This window comes from Lithobates pipiens, unplaced genomic scaffold, assembly GCF_037356315.1.
Source record: "Lithobates pipiens isolate NorthernLeopardFrog02 unplaced genomic scaffold, aLitPip1_a1.2 Scaffold_1, whole genome shotgun sequence".
In the NCBI taxonomy this organism is placed as follows: Eukaryota; Metazoa; Chordata; class Amphibia; order Anura; family Ranidae; genus Lithobates; species Lithobates pipiens.
Window position 1 is genome coordinate 220,705,773 of NW_027507685.1, and position 17,745 is coordinate 220,723,517.

Genomic DNA, 17,745 nt, shown 5'->3' on the forward strand with positions numbered 1-17,745 from the left:
TGAGCTGGGGAGGGTCTATGATGTTAGCTTAACTAAACGCTTCTAGACGCAAACGCGGTAAAACGCGGTAAAACGCCGCTAAATCGCGGTAAAAATCGCGGCAAAACGCGCGTTTCTAAACGCCGGTTTCAACATGTGTCCAGCAGCGTTTGCATCTGCGTCTCGTGTGCATGAAGCCTAAAAGTTAAAAACAGTCCAAAACCAGGTGCAAAATGCAGTGCGTTTGCCTGACCTAGATGTTTACATGCAATCTGGTTCCAGTGCGAACAAAAAAAAGCTACCTGCACCACCTCAATGCAGATGTGGTACGATTAGAGCCATTTAAAATGAACGGGCTCAGAAACGCATGTGATTTGCTCAATAATGCAGTGCGATTTATGTGCGGATCACATGCGGTGTGCAGTGTGAACCTAGGCTAAATGTTATAGTTTAGTCCTGTCCATAATAAAGAAAGAAGATACATACAGTATTTCACAAAGTGAGTACACCCCTCACATTTTTGTAAATATTTTATTATATCTTTTCATGTGACAACACTGAAGAAATGACACTTTGCTACAATGTAAAGTAGTGAGTGTGCAGCTTGTATAACAGTGTAAATTTGCTGTCCCCTCAAAATAACTCAACACACAGCCATTAATGTCTAAACCGCTGGCAACAAAAGTGAGTACACCCCTAAGTGAAAATGGCCAAATTGGACCCAAATAGCCATTTTCCCTCCCAGTTCATGTGAATCAGTGTTACAAGGTCTCAGGTGTGAATGAGGAGCAGATGTGTTAAATTTGGTGTTATCGCTCTCACTCTCTCATACTGGTCACTGGAAGTTCAACGGGGCATCTCATGGCAAAGAACTCACTGAGGATCTGAAAAAAATAATTGTTGCTCTACATAAAAATGGCCTAGGCTATAAGAAGATTGCCAAGACCCTGAAACTGAGCTGCAGCATGGTGGCAAAGACCATACAGTGGTTTAACAGGACAGGTTCCACTCAGAACAGGCCTCGACATGGTCGACCAAAGAAGTTGAGTGCACATTCTCAGTGTCATATCCAGAGGTTGTCTTTGGGAAATAGACATATGAGTGCTGCCAGCATTGCTGCAGAGGATGAAGGGGTGGGGGGTCAGCCTGTCAGTGCTCAGACCATACGCCGCACACTGCATCAAATTGATCTGCATGGCTGTCATCCCAGAAGGAAGCCTCTTCTAAAGATGATGCACAAGAAAGACTGCAAACAGTTTGCTGAAGACAAGCAGACTAAAGATATGAATTACTGGAACCATGTCCTGTGGTCTGATGAGATGAAGTTATTTTATCCAGATGGTGTTAAGCATTTGTGGCGGCAACCAGGTGAGGAGTACAAAGACAAGTGTGTCTTGTCTACAGTCAAGTATGCTGCCGGCATTGCGGAGCTACATTTTATTGAAGGGACCATGAATGCCAACATGTACTTTGACATACTGAAGCAGAGCGTGATCCCCTCCCTTCAGAGACTGGGCCATAGAGCAGTATTCCAACATGATAATGACCCCAAACACACCTCCAAGAAGACCACTGCCTTGCTAAAGAAGTTGAGGGTAAAGGTGATTGACTGGCTAAGCATGCCTCCAGTAGACATGGACGCCATCAAAAAAAAACATATTTCGTAATTCGTGTACGAAATTCAATTCAGAATTTTCGTTAGATTTGTAAACTTTTCGTTAAAATAACGACAGTTCGTTATGATGAATTTATCATTATGAGGGGTTCCCACCATCCTTGTGCTGTGCTGACTTCCTCTGATTGGTGAACAAAACACCAGTCATGTTTCTGTTAATTTGGATCCGAAATTCGTTAACAAAATTTCGTATTTTGAATGAAATTCGTAAGCATCAAACGGAAGGTGGAGGAGCGCAAGGTCTCTAACATCCACCAGCTCTGTGATGTCATCATGGAGGAGGGGAAGAGGACTCCAGGGGCAACCTGTGAAGCTCTGGTGAACTCCATGCCCAAGAGGGTTAAGGCAGTGCTGGAAAATAATGGTGGCCACACAAAATATTGACACTTTGGGCCCAATTTGGACATTTTCACTTAGGGGTGTACTCACTTTTGTTTCCAGCGGTTTAGACATTAATGGCTGTGTGTTGAGTTATTTTGAGAGGACAGCAAATTTACACTGTTATACAAGCTGTACACTCATTACTTTACATTGTAGCAAAGTGTCATTTCTTCAGTGTTGTCACATGAAAAGATAGAATAAAATATTTACAAAAATGTGAGGGGTGTACTCACTTTTGCAAGATACTGTATATATATATATATATTTAGATTCGTACTTATCCTGTGACAATAGTGACCTCCTCTGGCTGTTTTAGAGAAGCATTTCATAGTAGTTTACACCAAACTGTATATGCTCGGTCGGTAGTGTTGGCCATGTGTGCATTGGTTTTAATGATTTCATTATATTTAGATCTGAACAAGATGTTTAGTTGGATATGGAATTTCTTTTTTTTTTTTTCAATTGGCTGCGTAGGTGTTCCTGTTTTTTTTGCTTTTTGTTTTTTAATTTGTACAAGAAAGCAGGTACTGGGAAATCCGAAGGTCCCACATCCCAAAACATACATGCTGTACATACTGTGTTAAACTGAAATATAGCAGGATTTTAAAGGTGCCCATACATACCAAGCTGATGCAAAAATTACATATTTATTTAAACAATGTTTATATAAACCAGTGATTCCCAACCAGGGTTCCGTGGATCCCTAGGGTTCCTCCAGAGGTTGTAGGGGTTCCTTCAGCATTGGGCCATTTCTGCCGCTCAGATAAGATCCCACCGACACCATTGATCTTTTTAGCTATCTGTAAGGAGGTAATTCTTCCCAATGACCACAAGTGTAAGGACCATTCTTCCCACTGACCATCACACTAATGTATCATGAGTTGTAGACATCTAATTTTTAGAAGGGGTTCCCCCGAGACCAGAGAACTATTTCAAGGGTTCCTCTGTGTTGAAAAGGTTGAGAAAGGCTGGTATAAACCATTAAAAGCAATGGTAAGGAACAACCATATATCAGTAATGGCTAGATACACAGAACTAGTTCAATATCTTCTTCCAAAACATCTTCAAGTAGTTTTTCCCTTTGGGTTTATTAAATTATTCTGAATCTGAAGTAGAGGCTTCAAAATGTTTAACTACGATGGATGGATCAGGAAGGATGTGACTACTGGAAGCACACCAAAGATCTCTACATTTTCAGGCTATATGCTCCTAACCCCAACAAAAAGGGGGGGGGGGGGGGACCATATATGGAAAACAAATGGTGGTTTGAAGAAAAATAATTCCCTGTATCAAGTTTTGTGCTTCAGACTGGACTCAGGAGAAGTATAAATAACCCAGTTAGTAAAGATTAAAGACACACACTAGGCACATTCACCTTGGATATCAACCACTTCTCGACCGGTGCACGCCGATGTACGTTGGCAGAATGGCACGGGCAGGCATATTGGCGTACAGGTACCACCATGTTAAAATGCCGCCCTGCCAGCGCGTGCATGCTGCCGCCAGCATGCTCGCATGCCGATCGGGACCCCGTGAGTCCGGTCGCAGGTCCCTCGGACTCGATCGCCACGGGGATACCCGCGATCATCTCACGGGGCGGCTGAACGGAGAAATGCCATTGTAAACAGCATCTCCCCGTTCTGCCTAGCAACAAGTGACGCTGATCTCTGCTCCCTGTGATTGGAGCAGAGATCAGTGTTCACTAACACAAAGCCCAGCCCCCCACAGTTAGTAACACGCCCTTAGGAACACTTAACACCTACACTGCCACCCCCTGGTTAACCCCTTCACTGCCAGTGTCATTTACACAGAAATCAATGCATTTGTATAGCATTGATTGATGTATAAATGACAATGGTCCCAAAAATGTGTCAAAAATGTCCGATGTGTCCGCCATAATGTCGCAGTCACAATAAAAATCGCTGATCGCCGCCATTACTAGTAGAAAAAAAAATTATTAATAAAAATGCCATAAAACTATCCCCTATTTTGTAAACGCTATAACTTTTGCGCAAACCAATCAATAACCGCTTATTGAGATTTTTTTTTTACCAAAAATATGTAGAAGAATACGTATTGGCCTAAACTGAGGGGAAATTTTTTTTTTATATATTTTGGGGGATATTTATTATAACAAAAAGTTAAAAATAATGTGTTTATTTCAAAATTGTCGCTCTATTTTTGTTTATAGCGCAAAAAATAAAAACCCCAGAGGTGACCAAATACCACCAAAAGAAAGCTCTATTTGTGGGAAAAAAAATGACGTCAATTTTGTTTGGGATAAAGCGACACAGTGCCGAATCGCAAAAAGTGGTCTGGTCTTAAGCCAGCAAAATGGTCTGGTCTGAAAGTGGTTAAATGGATGTAAAGTTGGTTATTAGACTGAGCATGAGTGAGCATAGGTGTCCCTAGCCTCCAGTAATGACAAATGAACGTGTAGGCAGGCACAGTCTATTTTCTTCACAGCAGGTGGCGCCCAACCACAGCGGCATTGCAGAGGAAGTCAAGAGGAACATGGTTCTTTTATGGTTTCCCGGGTCACTGGGGGAGCTATTTGATTGGATGCTGGCACCCAGTGTGATTCTGGTGGCCATCTTGGGTCAACCTGAGCCTATTTAAGAAAAGCGTAGCCTCCCAGGGAAACAGTAAGATAAGTGTAGGAGAAATGCAAAGTCTGTATGACAGTCACTCAAAAAGAAAGAGACAGCTCCCCTGAATAAGGTCCTGAGTCAACCTAGTACACATATAAGACAGAAAAAAGCAGAGGGTGCCTCTATCTGAGTGTAAACTGTGCAAACCAGCAATTAGTATTAAATTAGCAATGCACTCACATGTAGTAGAGGAAAAGCCAGCATATCATCCATGTAGGACTAGTCATCAATGGCAAAGATCAGCAGGCACGTGGCTGGTGTTATGCAGAATTCGACCAGGAGGCTGCTGGGTGGATGTGGAGAAAAGGACCGTCACTTGGAGAGCTGGAACGCAAGGAGCACAGTGTATGCAGCGGCTTCCAGTTGAAACATTCCCTATGGTTTGACAAAGGGCCAGAGCCCCGAAACATGTATCCCCGATGCTCCCTTACAGGGTGACATCATCACTGTTTTGAGCCGAGGACTGCTGAGCGAGCTGATGACACCTGGAAACCGCTGCGTTCCATCTCCCCAAGCCACGGTGCTTCTCTCCACATCCTCCCAGCAGCTTCCTGGCCAAACTCTGCATAACACCAGCCGCTTGCCTGGCGATCTCTGCTATTGATGACTAGTCCTCCATGGATAACATGCTTACTATCTATCTACTCCACGTGAGTGCATTACTATTTTAATACTACTGGTTTGCAGAGTCTATATAAGACCCTGGCTCCCAGGCTTGGCGAGCATTTCGTGTGTGGGTAGTATAGGGACAGGTCACCATCTGTCAGGGACAGTAGTTAGTGACAGGGAGAGGTGCCAGACAAGTAGGGAAAGAGCAGGGACATGCTACCCTTCCTGGAAGCCTCCCAGTTTGGGTATACACCAGCCAGCTCACATTCGTCCCTCCAGACAGACGCTGCCAGTGCACCGGAGTCCTACTTCTTTACTCTTCCTTCAACATTCTGTGAGTGTGCCCGACTGGGTTGTCTTCCCACCAGGTAGTTGTGCTTTGTTGAACCTTAACTTCAATATGTTTCTGCAACCGGACCCTGAGTGTTTACTGTCGCCACACCATACTGCACCTCCCCACAAATGGACTAAATCAAGAAACAAATAGTTTAGTATGTTATGTATGTTATGTTTTATAATAGAAAGTAGAAAATGTCGCTAGTTTGTTTTTTTTTCCAAATTTTTTTCGTTTATCTAATAAAAAATAAAAAAATGTGGTACTCAAATACCACTGAAAGAAAGCTCTATTTGTATGAATAAAAATGTAATTTGGGCACAATGTTGTATGACAATGCAATTGCCAGTTAAAATAGCGAAGTGCCAAATAGCAAAAGGTGGCAGCTGAGATGGCTAATAAAAGTGGGCCAGCAAACCCTTGACCACAGTTTGAATTGGCAGTGAAAACTCTCACAACCACTGAGCTAAACATCCCCCATATCACAGGCCATACCAGGGCCAAAAACTCTCTGCTGACTTCGAGATTCCGAGCCCCCCAATCCCTGCCCCACCACCACCACCACCATCACCATAAAGAATGAGGAAGGACATCTGGTTACAAATGATGGGGAGATGGCAAATGTATTGAATTTTTTCTTCTCCTCAGTCTTCACGAGGGAATCGGGGCTTCTGTAACCAAAACTGCAGTGTTTATCCTCATGACCCATCACGGGAAGCACCTCCATGGTTAACAGAGGACAGAATTAAAATTACACTTGGGAAACTTAACATTAATAAATCACCAGGACCAGATGGCTTGCACTCAAGGGTACTTAGGGAACTCAGTCAAGTAATTGCCAGACCATTGTTCCTAATTTTTACTGACAGTCTACTGACTGGAATGGTACCAACTGATTGGAGAAAAGCCAATGTAGCACAAATATTTAAAAATGGCCCAAAATACATCCCTGGGAATTACAGACCAGTTAGCCTAACATCAATAGTATGTAAACTCTAGGAGGGGATGATAAGGGACTATATACAATATTTTAGTAATGAGAACGTTATCATTAGCAGTAATCAGCATGGATTTATGAAGAACCGTTCTTACCAAACAAATCTATTAACCTTCTATGAGGAGGTGAGTTGCCATCTAGATAAAGGAAGGCCCCTAGACGTGGTGTATTTGGATTTTGCAAAAGCATTTGACACAGTTCCCCATAAATGTTTACTGTACAAAATAAGGTCCGTTGGCATGGACCATAGGGTCAGTACATGGATTGAAAACTGGCTACAAGGGGAGTTCAGAGGGTGGTGAAAGGACCTGGAGAATGGGGTAAACAGTTCAAACTCTGTATTTGGGGATGATATTAAGCTAAGCAGGGCAATAACTTTTCCGCAGGATGTGGAAACCTTGCAAAAAGATCTGAACAAATGAATGGGGTGGGCAACTACATGGCAAATGAGGTTCAATGTAGAAAAATTTTAAATAATGCATTTGGGTTGGCAGAAATATGAATGCAATCTATACACTGGGGGGGAATCTAGGATGAAAACGGACCTGGGGATCATAGCCGATGATAGGCTCAGCAATGGCATGCAGTGCCAAGCTGCTGCTAACAAAGCAAACAGAATATTGGCATGCATTAAAAAGGGGATCAACTCCAGAGATAAAAAGATAATTCTCTCACTCTACAAGACTCTGGTCCGGCTGCACCTAGAGTATGCTGTCCAGTTCTAGGCACCAGTCCTCAGGAAGGATGTACTGAAAATGAAGCGAGTACAAAGAAGGGCAACAAAGCTAATAAAGGATCTGGAGGATATTAGTTATGAGGAAAGGTTGTGAGCACTGAACTTATTCTCTCTGGAGAAGAGACGCTTGAGGGGGGATATGATTTCTATTTACAAATACCGTACTGGTGACCCCACAATAGGGATAAAACAAAAAGGGAGTTTAACAAGACTCGTGGCCACTCATTAAAATCAGAAGAAAAGAGGTTTGACCTTATACTAAGTAGAGGGTTCTTTACTGTAAGAGCGGTAAGGATGTGGAATTCCCTTCCACAGTCGGTGGTCTCAGCGGGGAGCATCCATAGTTTCAAGAAACTATTAGATAAGCACCTGAACGGCCGCAACATACAGGGATATACAATGTAATACTGACATATAATCACACACATAGGTTGTACTTGATGGTCTTTTTTTCAACCTCACCTACTATGTATCTATGTAACCACCAACATCACCACCACCTTGATTCCAAGACGACACAGTAGCACAGCATTTAGAAGACAATTTTATAATCTTGTGCAGTTATTACTTGCGAAGCTTTATTGTAAAACAGATGTCTTTTGTACAAAGTTCATATAGGAAATGTTTATTTGCACACTTATGTTGACTTTACCAAACTTTCCAAATTAATATGACGAGGAGGGAGAGCAGAAGAGTGAGTAGGATGACACGTATCACATCCATGACTGGCTGGAGCGCGTATGACTGGAAAACTTGTGCGCCATTAAATTTGGGGTTTGCTGTGAGATGGAAAAGAAGAACATTAACAACAATGGGCTAACTGAACACCTACAAATATAATTGTAATACACGTGTGAATTGTTTTAGTTGACAATATAAGGGTTAGTGTGGATGAGATGATTGTTCCCATCAGAACTGCTTTTCTCCCCATACAAGTAACGGGAATGCAAAAGCAGTGCACAAGGAGATCAAATGCAGATCAGAAGTTGGTCAAATGCACCTGTCGTTATGGTATGAATGATCTCAGAAGCATCTCAAACTGCCTCCAGGACTTCTCTCGAGCCTCTCCCATCATTTGGAACTCCCTACCCATATCTGTCAGACTATATCCTATTCTATCCACTTTTAGGTGAACCACGAAAACTTTTCTCTTCAGAGAGACCAAATCGTTCTCTTCGTTCCTCCAAAGACCTCCTGCTCTCCAGTTCCCTCCTCCAATGCTCACCTCCAGGACTTCTCCCGAGGCTCTCTGATCCTTTGGACCTCCTACCTCAATCTTTTGGACTATCTACTAACTACTGTTTTCTTTTAGACAATCCCTGTAGACCCTCCTCCTCAGAGAAGCCATCTAACAACTGTTATTTTATTTTCTCTATCAGATCATCCCCTACAGTTATTACCTTTTGTATCACGTGACCCTCCCTTTTAGATTGTAAGCTCTAAGGAGCAGGGCCCTCAGATTCCTCCTGTATTGAATTGTATTGTAACTTTACTATCTGCCCTATAATAAGCAGGGCTTTTTTGCAGCGGAAACGTGGGGGAACGCAGTTCCAGCACCTCTGGCACTGAATGCATGCAATGGCTGGGAGGTGCTGGAGGGTCTATTGCTGGCTGGCTGCTGGAGGATCTGTTACCTCTGGAGGAGATCTATTGTTGCAGGAGGACTATGGTTGCTGGTGGGGGATATATTGTTGCTGGGGTGTGTCTGCTATTGAGGGAGGAGTCTATTGATGCTGGTTGCTGGGAGATCTATTGTTGCTGCGGTGGATGTATTTTGCTGGGGGAGATCTATTGTTTGTGGGGGGTCTATTGCTGCTGACTTTTCCAAAAGGGGTGATACTGAGAGGTGGGTAGGGGTGGAACCAAGGGACGGTGCTCAGAGGTGGGTAGGGGTGGAACCAAGGGACAGTGCTCAGAGGTGGGTAGGGGTGGAGCCAAGGGACAGTGCTCAGAGATGGGTAGGGGTGGAACCAAGGGACAGTGCTCAGTGGTGGGTAGGGGTGGAACCAAGGGACAGTGCTCAGAGATGGGTAGGGGTGGAACCAAGGGACAGTGCTCAGTGGTCGGTAGGGGTGGAACCAAGGGACAGTGCTCAGTGGTGGGTAGGAGTGGAACCAAGGGACAGTGCTCAGAGGTGGGTAGGGCTGGAACCAAGGGACAGTGCTCAGAGGTGGGTAGGGGTGGAACCAAGGGACAGTGCTCAGTGGTGGGTAGGAGTGGAACCAAGGGACAGTGCTCAGAGGTGGGTAGGGGTGGAACCAAGGGACAGTGCTCAGAGGTGGGTAGGGGTGGAACCAAGGGACAGTGCTCAGTGGTGAGTAGGAGTGGAACCAAGGGACAGTGTTTAGAGGTGGGTAGGGGTGGAACCAAGGGACAGTGCTCAGTGGTGAGTAGGAGTGGAACCAAGGGACAGTGCTCAGAGGTGGGTATGGAGTGGAACCAAGGGACAGTGCTCAGAGGTGGGTATGGAGTGGAACCAAGGGACAGTGCTCAGAGGTGGGTAGGGGTGGAACCAAGGGACAATGCTCAGAGGTGGGTAGGGGTGGAACCAAAGGACAGTTCTCAGAGGTGGGTAGGGGTGGAACCAAGGGACAGTGCTCAGTGCTTCGGAACTCCGCCAAAAGTCCGTCGGAACTCAACCGAAAGTCCGTCGGGAACACCGTCGGAACTCCGCTGAAAGTCCGTCGGAACTCCGCCGAAAGTCCTTCGGGAAGACCGTCGGACCTAGTCTGCTGGAAAGTCTGGTCGTGTGTATGCGGCATTACAGACCTTTTGATGCTTCTGGAGCTGATTTTAACTGAAGGTTCAGTTGGGCTCTAAAGTGTCTCTCTCACTGTGGCCATACAGGTGTAACAAGATATATATACATGACAAAGAAAAATGAGCTGCACAGAAATAACAGCACTTTTATGACATCACAGAACAGGATGTGTTTACCTATTACTATCAGTTCAGTCCCACTGCCATTAGAGGGTTTCCCGCGAATGAGCTCAGCAACGCAGACGTATGTTCCGGCATCGCAGAGGAGGGCGGTGGCAATGGTCATGGTGAGAGCGCTGTCGGTGTGGCTGAGTACAACCCGACCATCAGATGTATTCTTCATGGGGTTCCTGTCATTGGGCAAGTGGTAGAATTTTGCGAAGACCGCCTGTCGATCAGAGCTACTGTTGAAGTCACAGCGGAGTACTGTTGGGTGTCTCTCTTCCACAGTGACATTGGGGACTTGAATGATTTCAAGACAGTAGACCACTGCAGAGGAGACATTAAAGAGACCAGATCATTAAAGTGCATGTAAATCCAAAACATAATTATAGTCCCAACTGAGACCAGGGCAATTTTCTTATTTTTAATTTCCAAAATTACTTAAAACCTGCAAACAATAATATGTTTTCTGCAAGTAGAGGCCCTTGTAGGATACAGGATGGTAGACGCAAATTTTTAATGTTGCGTGATATTTGCGCAAATGTTTTATTAAATCAATATTTTTGGGAAAAAATACACTAAAATAAATTTTAGTGCACACAAACACAATATAAAACCCAATTTTTGGTACAATTTAAAAGCTGGGGTCTGTATCAAGTACATAGATAACATGTCAAACCTTAAAACTGAAATGGTGAAAAACGATGGTACCCAAAATTATCTATAGGCCAGCGCTCACAATTTAAAGTCCTGAGTTACTAGCCAGGCCTCAAGGGTTACTTGCCACCAGTTACCCAACCCCTACCCTGCCCGTCCCTAATTCTGCCCCTAAACATGCCCATAAAGAAATGAAACTTAAATGTTTTTATGCAGAATTTATTTATAAAAATAAATATTAACAACAACTTTATCAGTGCCTATCAGTGCAGCCTCACCTGTGCCCAACGATGCAGCCTACCTGTGTCCATAAATGCCACCTCCCCTGTGCCCAACAATGCAGCCTACCTGTGTCTATCAATGCTGCCTCCCCTGTGCCCAACAATGCTGCCTACCTGTGTCCAGTGTCCACCAATGCAGCCTACCTGTGTCCATCAATGCTGCCTCCCCTGAGCCCAACCATTCAGCCTACCTGTGTCCATCAATGCTGGTTCACCTGTGTCCATCAATGCAGCCTACCTGTGCCCATCAATGCTGCTTCACCTGTGTCCATCAATGCTGCTTCACCTGTGTCCATCAATGCTGCTTCACCTGTGTCCATCAATGCAGCCTATCTGTGTCCATCAATGCAGACTACCTGTGTCCACAATGCAGCCTACCTGTTTCTATCAATGCAGAAAGTTAATGACACCCCCAATTTAGTTCACAGATCGCAGGTGAGAACACCCATGCGATCTGATTCTAATATGGGGAAAGACAAGTCCCTGCACTATTTTCTGTGCAAATCCAATGCGAGTTCAGCCATACAACTGTATGGCTGAACTCGCATTGCTCAGAGATCGCATGTGATCGGCACCTGCAGTGCGGGTGCGAATCACATGCAATCTCTGAGATCGCAGCGGTGTGAACCTGGGCTTAATGTTTCCTTCCTGCCTGTCTGCACTGAACACTGAGATAGACACCCGCAGCTCAGTGCACAGTTTCAGCATCTGCCAAGTTAAATGAAGTGACATCATCTTGGTCCAGCCAATCAAAATAACCGAAGATTGGTACCCGGAAGAATACACGCTGAAGATGTCAGTGGCCAGTGAGGGAGCTTGAGCTTGGAGTGAAGGTGGGTAGAGTTCAGATTTTAAGTGGAACTTTACCCATATCAACTTGATAATAAATAATGTTCTTTAGCAAGGAACATGCATTCCCCATGAATAATTATGCCACCAAAATTAGTGTGTGCTGTAAATTGCCTCCAGCATCGCTCCTGTTCCTTCTTGCTGGAGGCTGCCATTTTGTTGAAGCCCAGAGCACCCTGAACAGCAGTAAATAATAAAGGGGAACTAAACCCATTAGTTTAACATTTTCAAATAAAGTCACATTCCTGGAATGCCGGGATTGCTAACTGTCACAGTTGCTTGTGTCCTCAACCAAACTGTGAAACCATCCAATGGCTGGTGTCATAACTGATGCAGCATCAGGGCAGTTGCAGATCAAACACAAGCAGCTTCTTTGGCTTTAAAGGATAGGAGGGTTTAATTCCACTTTAACCACTTGCCGACCGCCTCACGCCGATGTACGTCATCAGAATGGCACGGGCAGGCATAAGCACATATATGTACGTCCTTTGCCTCCCGCGGGTCGGGGGCCCGATCGGGCCCCCGCCCGGTGCCTGCGGCGGTCGGTTTTCGTTCGGGAGCGATCCCGGACGAGGGGACGGCCATTCATTCATGGCCACCCCCTCGCGATCGCTCCCGACGAATGGAAATCCCCGGTGACATCACTTCCTCTCCTGTAATGTAAACACAGGAGAGGAAGTGATGTATTCTCTCCTCCGTGTCGGTATTTTTCGTTCCGACACGGAGGAGAGCGGATCAGTGAGTTGCACCAACACATCCCACACACAGTAGAACATGCCAGGCACACTCACACCCCCCCTTTACCCCCCGATCACCCCCCCAATTACCCCTGCCCCCCAGTCACAGTGACACCAATGTCATTTTTTTTTTTTTTTTTTTTTTTTTTGCATTGGTGTCATTTGTGACTGTAATAACTGTTAGGGCAGTTAGGGTTAGCCCCCTTTAGTTCTAATGTACCCCCCTAACCCCCCCAATAAAGGTTTAACCCCGTGATCACCCCCCGTCGCCAGTGTCACTAAGGCTGGGTTCACATTGCAGCGGTTTATGAGAACGAATGTGATTCGCACCGCACTGCAGTGCAAATCACATCCGATCTCTGTGCGATTCGAGTTCAGCCATTCGCCGCACCCGCCGCACCCGCCACACCCGCCGCACCCGCCGCAAATTCGCACGGGACCCTTTTTTTGGCCCGCAGCAGAATCGGATCGCATGGGTGTTCACACCATGCGATCCGAGTTTGCAGATCGCACTGCGATATGCGAACTGATCTGGGGGTGTCAGTAACATTTCACTGACACTCCCAGCAGTTCGCATAGGGCAGTGTGAACTGCCGCCGGGAGGCATGCGATGCGGGAACCCGCCGCGGATTCGCGGCGTTTCCGCATCGCTCCAGTGTGAACCCAGCCTAATAAGCGATCATTTTTCTGATCGCCGTATTAGTGTCACAGGTGACGCTAGTTAGGCAGGTAGGTATTTAGGTTCGCCGCAGCTTTTTATAGCGCTAGGGACCCCCATATACTACCGCATAAAGCCCCCTGATTGCCCCCTAGTTAACCCTTTCACCAGTGATCACCATATAACTGTTACAGGTGACGCTGGTTGGTTAGTTATTTTTTTATAGTTTCAGGGCACCCGCCATTTATTACCTAATAAAGGTTTAACCCCCTGATCACCCGGCAGGTGTCATTTGTGACTAATAACTGTTAGGGCAGTTAGGGTTAGCCCCCTTTAGTTCTAAGGTACCCCCCTAACCCCCCCAATAAAGGTTTAACCCCGTGATCACCCCCCGTCGCCAGTGTCACTAAGGCTGGGTTCACATTGCAGCGGTTTATGAGAACGGATGTGATTCGCACCGCACTGCAGTGCAAATCACATCCGATCTCTGTGCGATTCGAGTTCAGCTATACAGATAGTATGGCTGAATTCGTGTCGCACCCGCCGCAAACTCGCACGGGACCCTTTTTTTGGTCCGCAGCAGAATCGGATCGCATGGGTGTTCACACCATGCGATCCAAGTTTGCAGATCGCACTGCGATATGCGAACTGATCTGGGGGTGTCATTAACATTTCACTGACACTCCCAGCAGTTCGCATAGGGCAGTGTGAACTGCCGCCGGGAGGCATGCGATGCGGGAACCCGCCGCGCATTCGTGGCGTTCCCGCATCGCTCCAGTGTGAACCCAGCCTAATAAGCGATCGTTTTTCTGATCGCTGTATTAGTGTCACAGGTGACGCTAGTTAGGCAGGTAGGTATTTAGGTTCGCCGCAGCTTTTTATAGCGCCAGGGACCCCCATATACTACCGCATAAAGCCCCCTGATTGCCCCCTAGTTAACCCTTTCACCAGTGATCACCATATAACTGTTACAGGTGACGCTGGTTGGTTAGTTATTTTTTTATAGTTTCAGGGCACCCGCCATTTATTACCTAGTCTCACTAGTGTACCCCTAAATTTAGGGGTGTCTACTTTCTAAAATGGGGTCATTTGGGGGGGGGGGGTTTGTGCCATCTTGGCATTTTATGGCCTTCAAAACTGTAACGCCCTTAGAAAGCCTGAAGGCGGTGCTTGGTTTTTGGGGCCCCGTACGCGGCTAGGCTCCCAAAAAGTCCCACATATGTGGTATCCCCGTACTCAGGAGAAGCAGCAGAATTTATTTTGGGGTGTCATTTCACATATGCCCATGGCATGCGTGAGCAATATATCATTTAGTGACAACTTTGTGAAAAAAAAAAAAAGTTTGTAATTTTCCCGCAACTTGTGGCAAAATATAAAATATTCCATGGACTCAACATGCCTCTCAGCAAATAGCTTGGGGTGTCTACTTTCTAAAATGGGGTAATTTGTGGGGGTTTTGTGCCATCTTGGCATTTTATGGCCTTCAAAACTGTAATAGGTAGTGAGAAGTGAACTCAAAAAATTACGCCCTTAGAAAGCCTGAAGGCGGTGCTTGGTTTTCGGGGCCCCGTACGCGGCTAGGCTCCCAAAAAGTCCCACATATGTGGTATCCCCGTACTCAGGAGAAGCAGCAGAATTTATTTTGGGGTGTCATTTCACATATGCCCATGGCATGCATGAGCAATATATCATTTAGTGACAACTTTGTGAAAAAAAAAAAAAAAAAAAAAAGTTTGTAATTTTCCCGCAACTTGTGGCAAAATATAAAATATTCCATGGACTCAACATGCCTCTCAGCAAATAGCTTGGGGTGTCTACTTTCTAAAATGGGGTCATTTGTGGGGGTTTTGTGCCATCTTGGCATTTTATGGCCTTCAAAACTGTAATAGGTAGTGAGGCGTGAAATCAAAAATTGACGCCCTTAGAAAGCCTGAAGGCGGTGCTTGGTTTTCGGGGCCCTGTACGCGGCTAGGCTCCCAAAAAGTCCCACATATGTGGTATCCCCGTACTCAGGAGAAGCAGCAGAATTTATTTTGGGGTGTCATTTCACATACGCCCATAGCATGTGTGAGCAATATATCATTTAGTGACAACTTTGTGTAAAAAAAAAAAAAAAATTTTTTTTTTGTCATTATTCAATCGCTTGAGGCAAAAAAATAAAATATTCAATGGGCTCAACATGCCTCTTATCAATTTCCTTAGGGGGTCTACTTTCCAAAATGGGGTCATTTGGGGGGGTTTTGTACTGCCCTGTCATTTTAGCACCTCAAGAAATGAGATAGGCAGTCGTAAACTAAAAGCTGCGTAAATTCCAGAAAACGTACCTTAGTTTGTAGATGTGACAACTTTTGCGCAAACCAATAAATATACAATTATTGACTTTTTTTTTACCAAAGACATGTGGCTGAATACATTTTGTCCTAAATGTATGACTAAAATTGAGTTTATTGGATTTTTCTAATAACAAAAAGTAGAAAATATCATTTTTTTTCAAAATTTGCGGTCTTTTTACGTTTATATCGCAAAAAATAAAAATCGCAGAGGCAATCAAATACCATCAAAAGAAAGCTCTATTTGTGGGAAGAAAAGGACGCAAATTTTGTTTGGGTACAACATTGCATGACCGCGCAATTACCAGTTAAAGCAGCGCAGTGCCAAAGTGTAAAAAGACCTCTGGTCATTTACCAGCAAAATGGTCCGGTCTGAAAGTGGTTAAGGCTGTCAAAAGATCGGCCTCTACAAACTCAGCAGTACCAATGCTTAAATATAGAGAGCAACTGAGCATGTGCAGAGCAGGGTGTTTTACTGGATTTTAAACCATTTAGACACTTATTTTTAAGGTTTTTCCATAGCTATAACTCCAAAAGGAGCCAGCTTGAAGTCATCTAGCAGGACTTAATTTTCTAATTAAACTGACCCAAACCCATCAAAGTTGTTCTATTCGATGACCAGTTTTCAGTCAATACATAAAGGTTGCTTTCCTACAAGCTACGTGTTTTATTCTGTAATGTTATCATGCAGCGTTCTTGATAGACATAATTGCCAAAGTAGCAGTTTAATTAGTGAACAATGTGTAGTCTGTTTAGGACACAAACATCTCGGTGACACGCGGTTACAGGCAGATAAGATCTGGTCCAGCAAACCTCGGCTCCTCCCACCTGTCAGAGTGAAAGGAAACCTTCAGACTTCCATTGTTCTAAAAATGCAGCATGGATAATCACTTAGCAACAGGCAAAATGTATTTACTGAAGCTTTGTAACAGAATGTTTCCAAATAACAATTCTGAAAAACTGCATTGAACTGCCAGTACAAGGTAAAGCGATGGCCTTCAAAAAATATGTACAGCAGCACTTAATTATAAGAGCATCTGTTTTATAGTTTTCTATTAAACACTCTGCAAAGTCCCAAAAATACCTGGTAATCCTGACAATAAAGTCCACTTAATGCAACCCCTGTGATCGGGTGGCAACAATGCTGCACTGCTCCAGAATTCAGATCAGAGTTGCCTCCCTTGTGTAGGCTGTGCCTGCTTGTGCCATAGCAAATTGAAAAAATGTTGCAAGGGGCGTGACCATCAGTGGTGTCGCTGTACATTCTCAAGCCTGTAGCTTCTAAGTCAGCACCTAGCCACACCTAGTCCTGCCCAAAGCTTTCTGGGTTGGCAGCTCTTCCTCTGTTGCTGAAAGCCTCACACTTTGAACTGCATTGTCTGGGAGGGGGAGCATGAAAAAAAATGAAGGAGGATTTAACTTGTTTATTTTATGGAGTGTGTGCAACACATAGTAGATTTGGTACTTCAGCAGAGCGCCCCTTTACTTACCATGCACAAATGCAGGTATGACCTCCTGTAAAGGAGAAGTCCAGCTTGAGCTGTTTAGGCTGGGTTTCTCCTCTGGGTCACAGACGTGCAATTAGTTTTGTAGTCCTGGTACCTGTTTTCAGCAGAGAGCGGTCTGAAGTCCGTTCTCCGCTGATGTTACTGCCATCAGTCGAGGCAGCGCATCGTCCTGACTTACGAAGTCTGGATCCGCCAGCTGCCTTGATTGATGGCAGTCTCAGTGTCTCAGCAAGCCGATGAGATGGACGCCCCCGCCCCTCCACAGCTCAGTGCTGCGGTGAGCATGGAGAAGCAGAGAGGAGAGACAATGACTGACAGTCAGCAGCTCCCCTCTCAGGGATCTGTGAAAACCGAGCCAACTGTGATGTTCGGTGGCTCGGTTCTCAGTGCAGAGACAGCGGGGGACAGATGCAGCATCGGTCTGATACTCCATCCACATAG

The 17,745-nt window shown here is 45.1% G+C and overlaps 1 protein-coding gene across 1 annotated transcript in view; it reads right to left on the reverse strand.

Moving 5' to 3' along the window:
- Positions 1 to 7,905: 7,905 nt before the first annotated feature.
- Positions 7,906 to 17,745, reverse strand: part of LOC143988901 (uncharacterized) — a 47,849-nt gene continuing 38,009 nt past the window's right edge. The window contains exons 3-4 of the mRNA XM_077488820.1: positions 10,300 to 10,611; positions 7,906 to 8,141 (exon numbers count right to left, since the gene is read on the reverse strand). Of these exons, the coding sequence (XP_077344946.1) occupies positions 8,011 to 8,141; positions 10,300 to 10,611 (443 nt within the window). The 3' untranslated portion in view covers positions 7,906 to 8,010. The remainder of the gene's footprint in view (positions 8,142 to 10,299; positions 10,612 to 17,745) is intronic.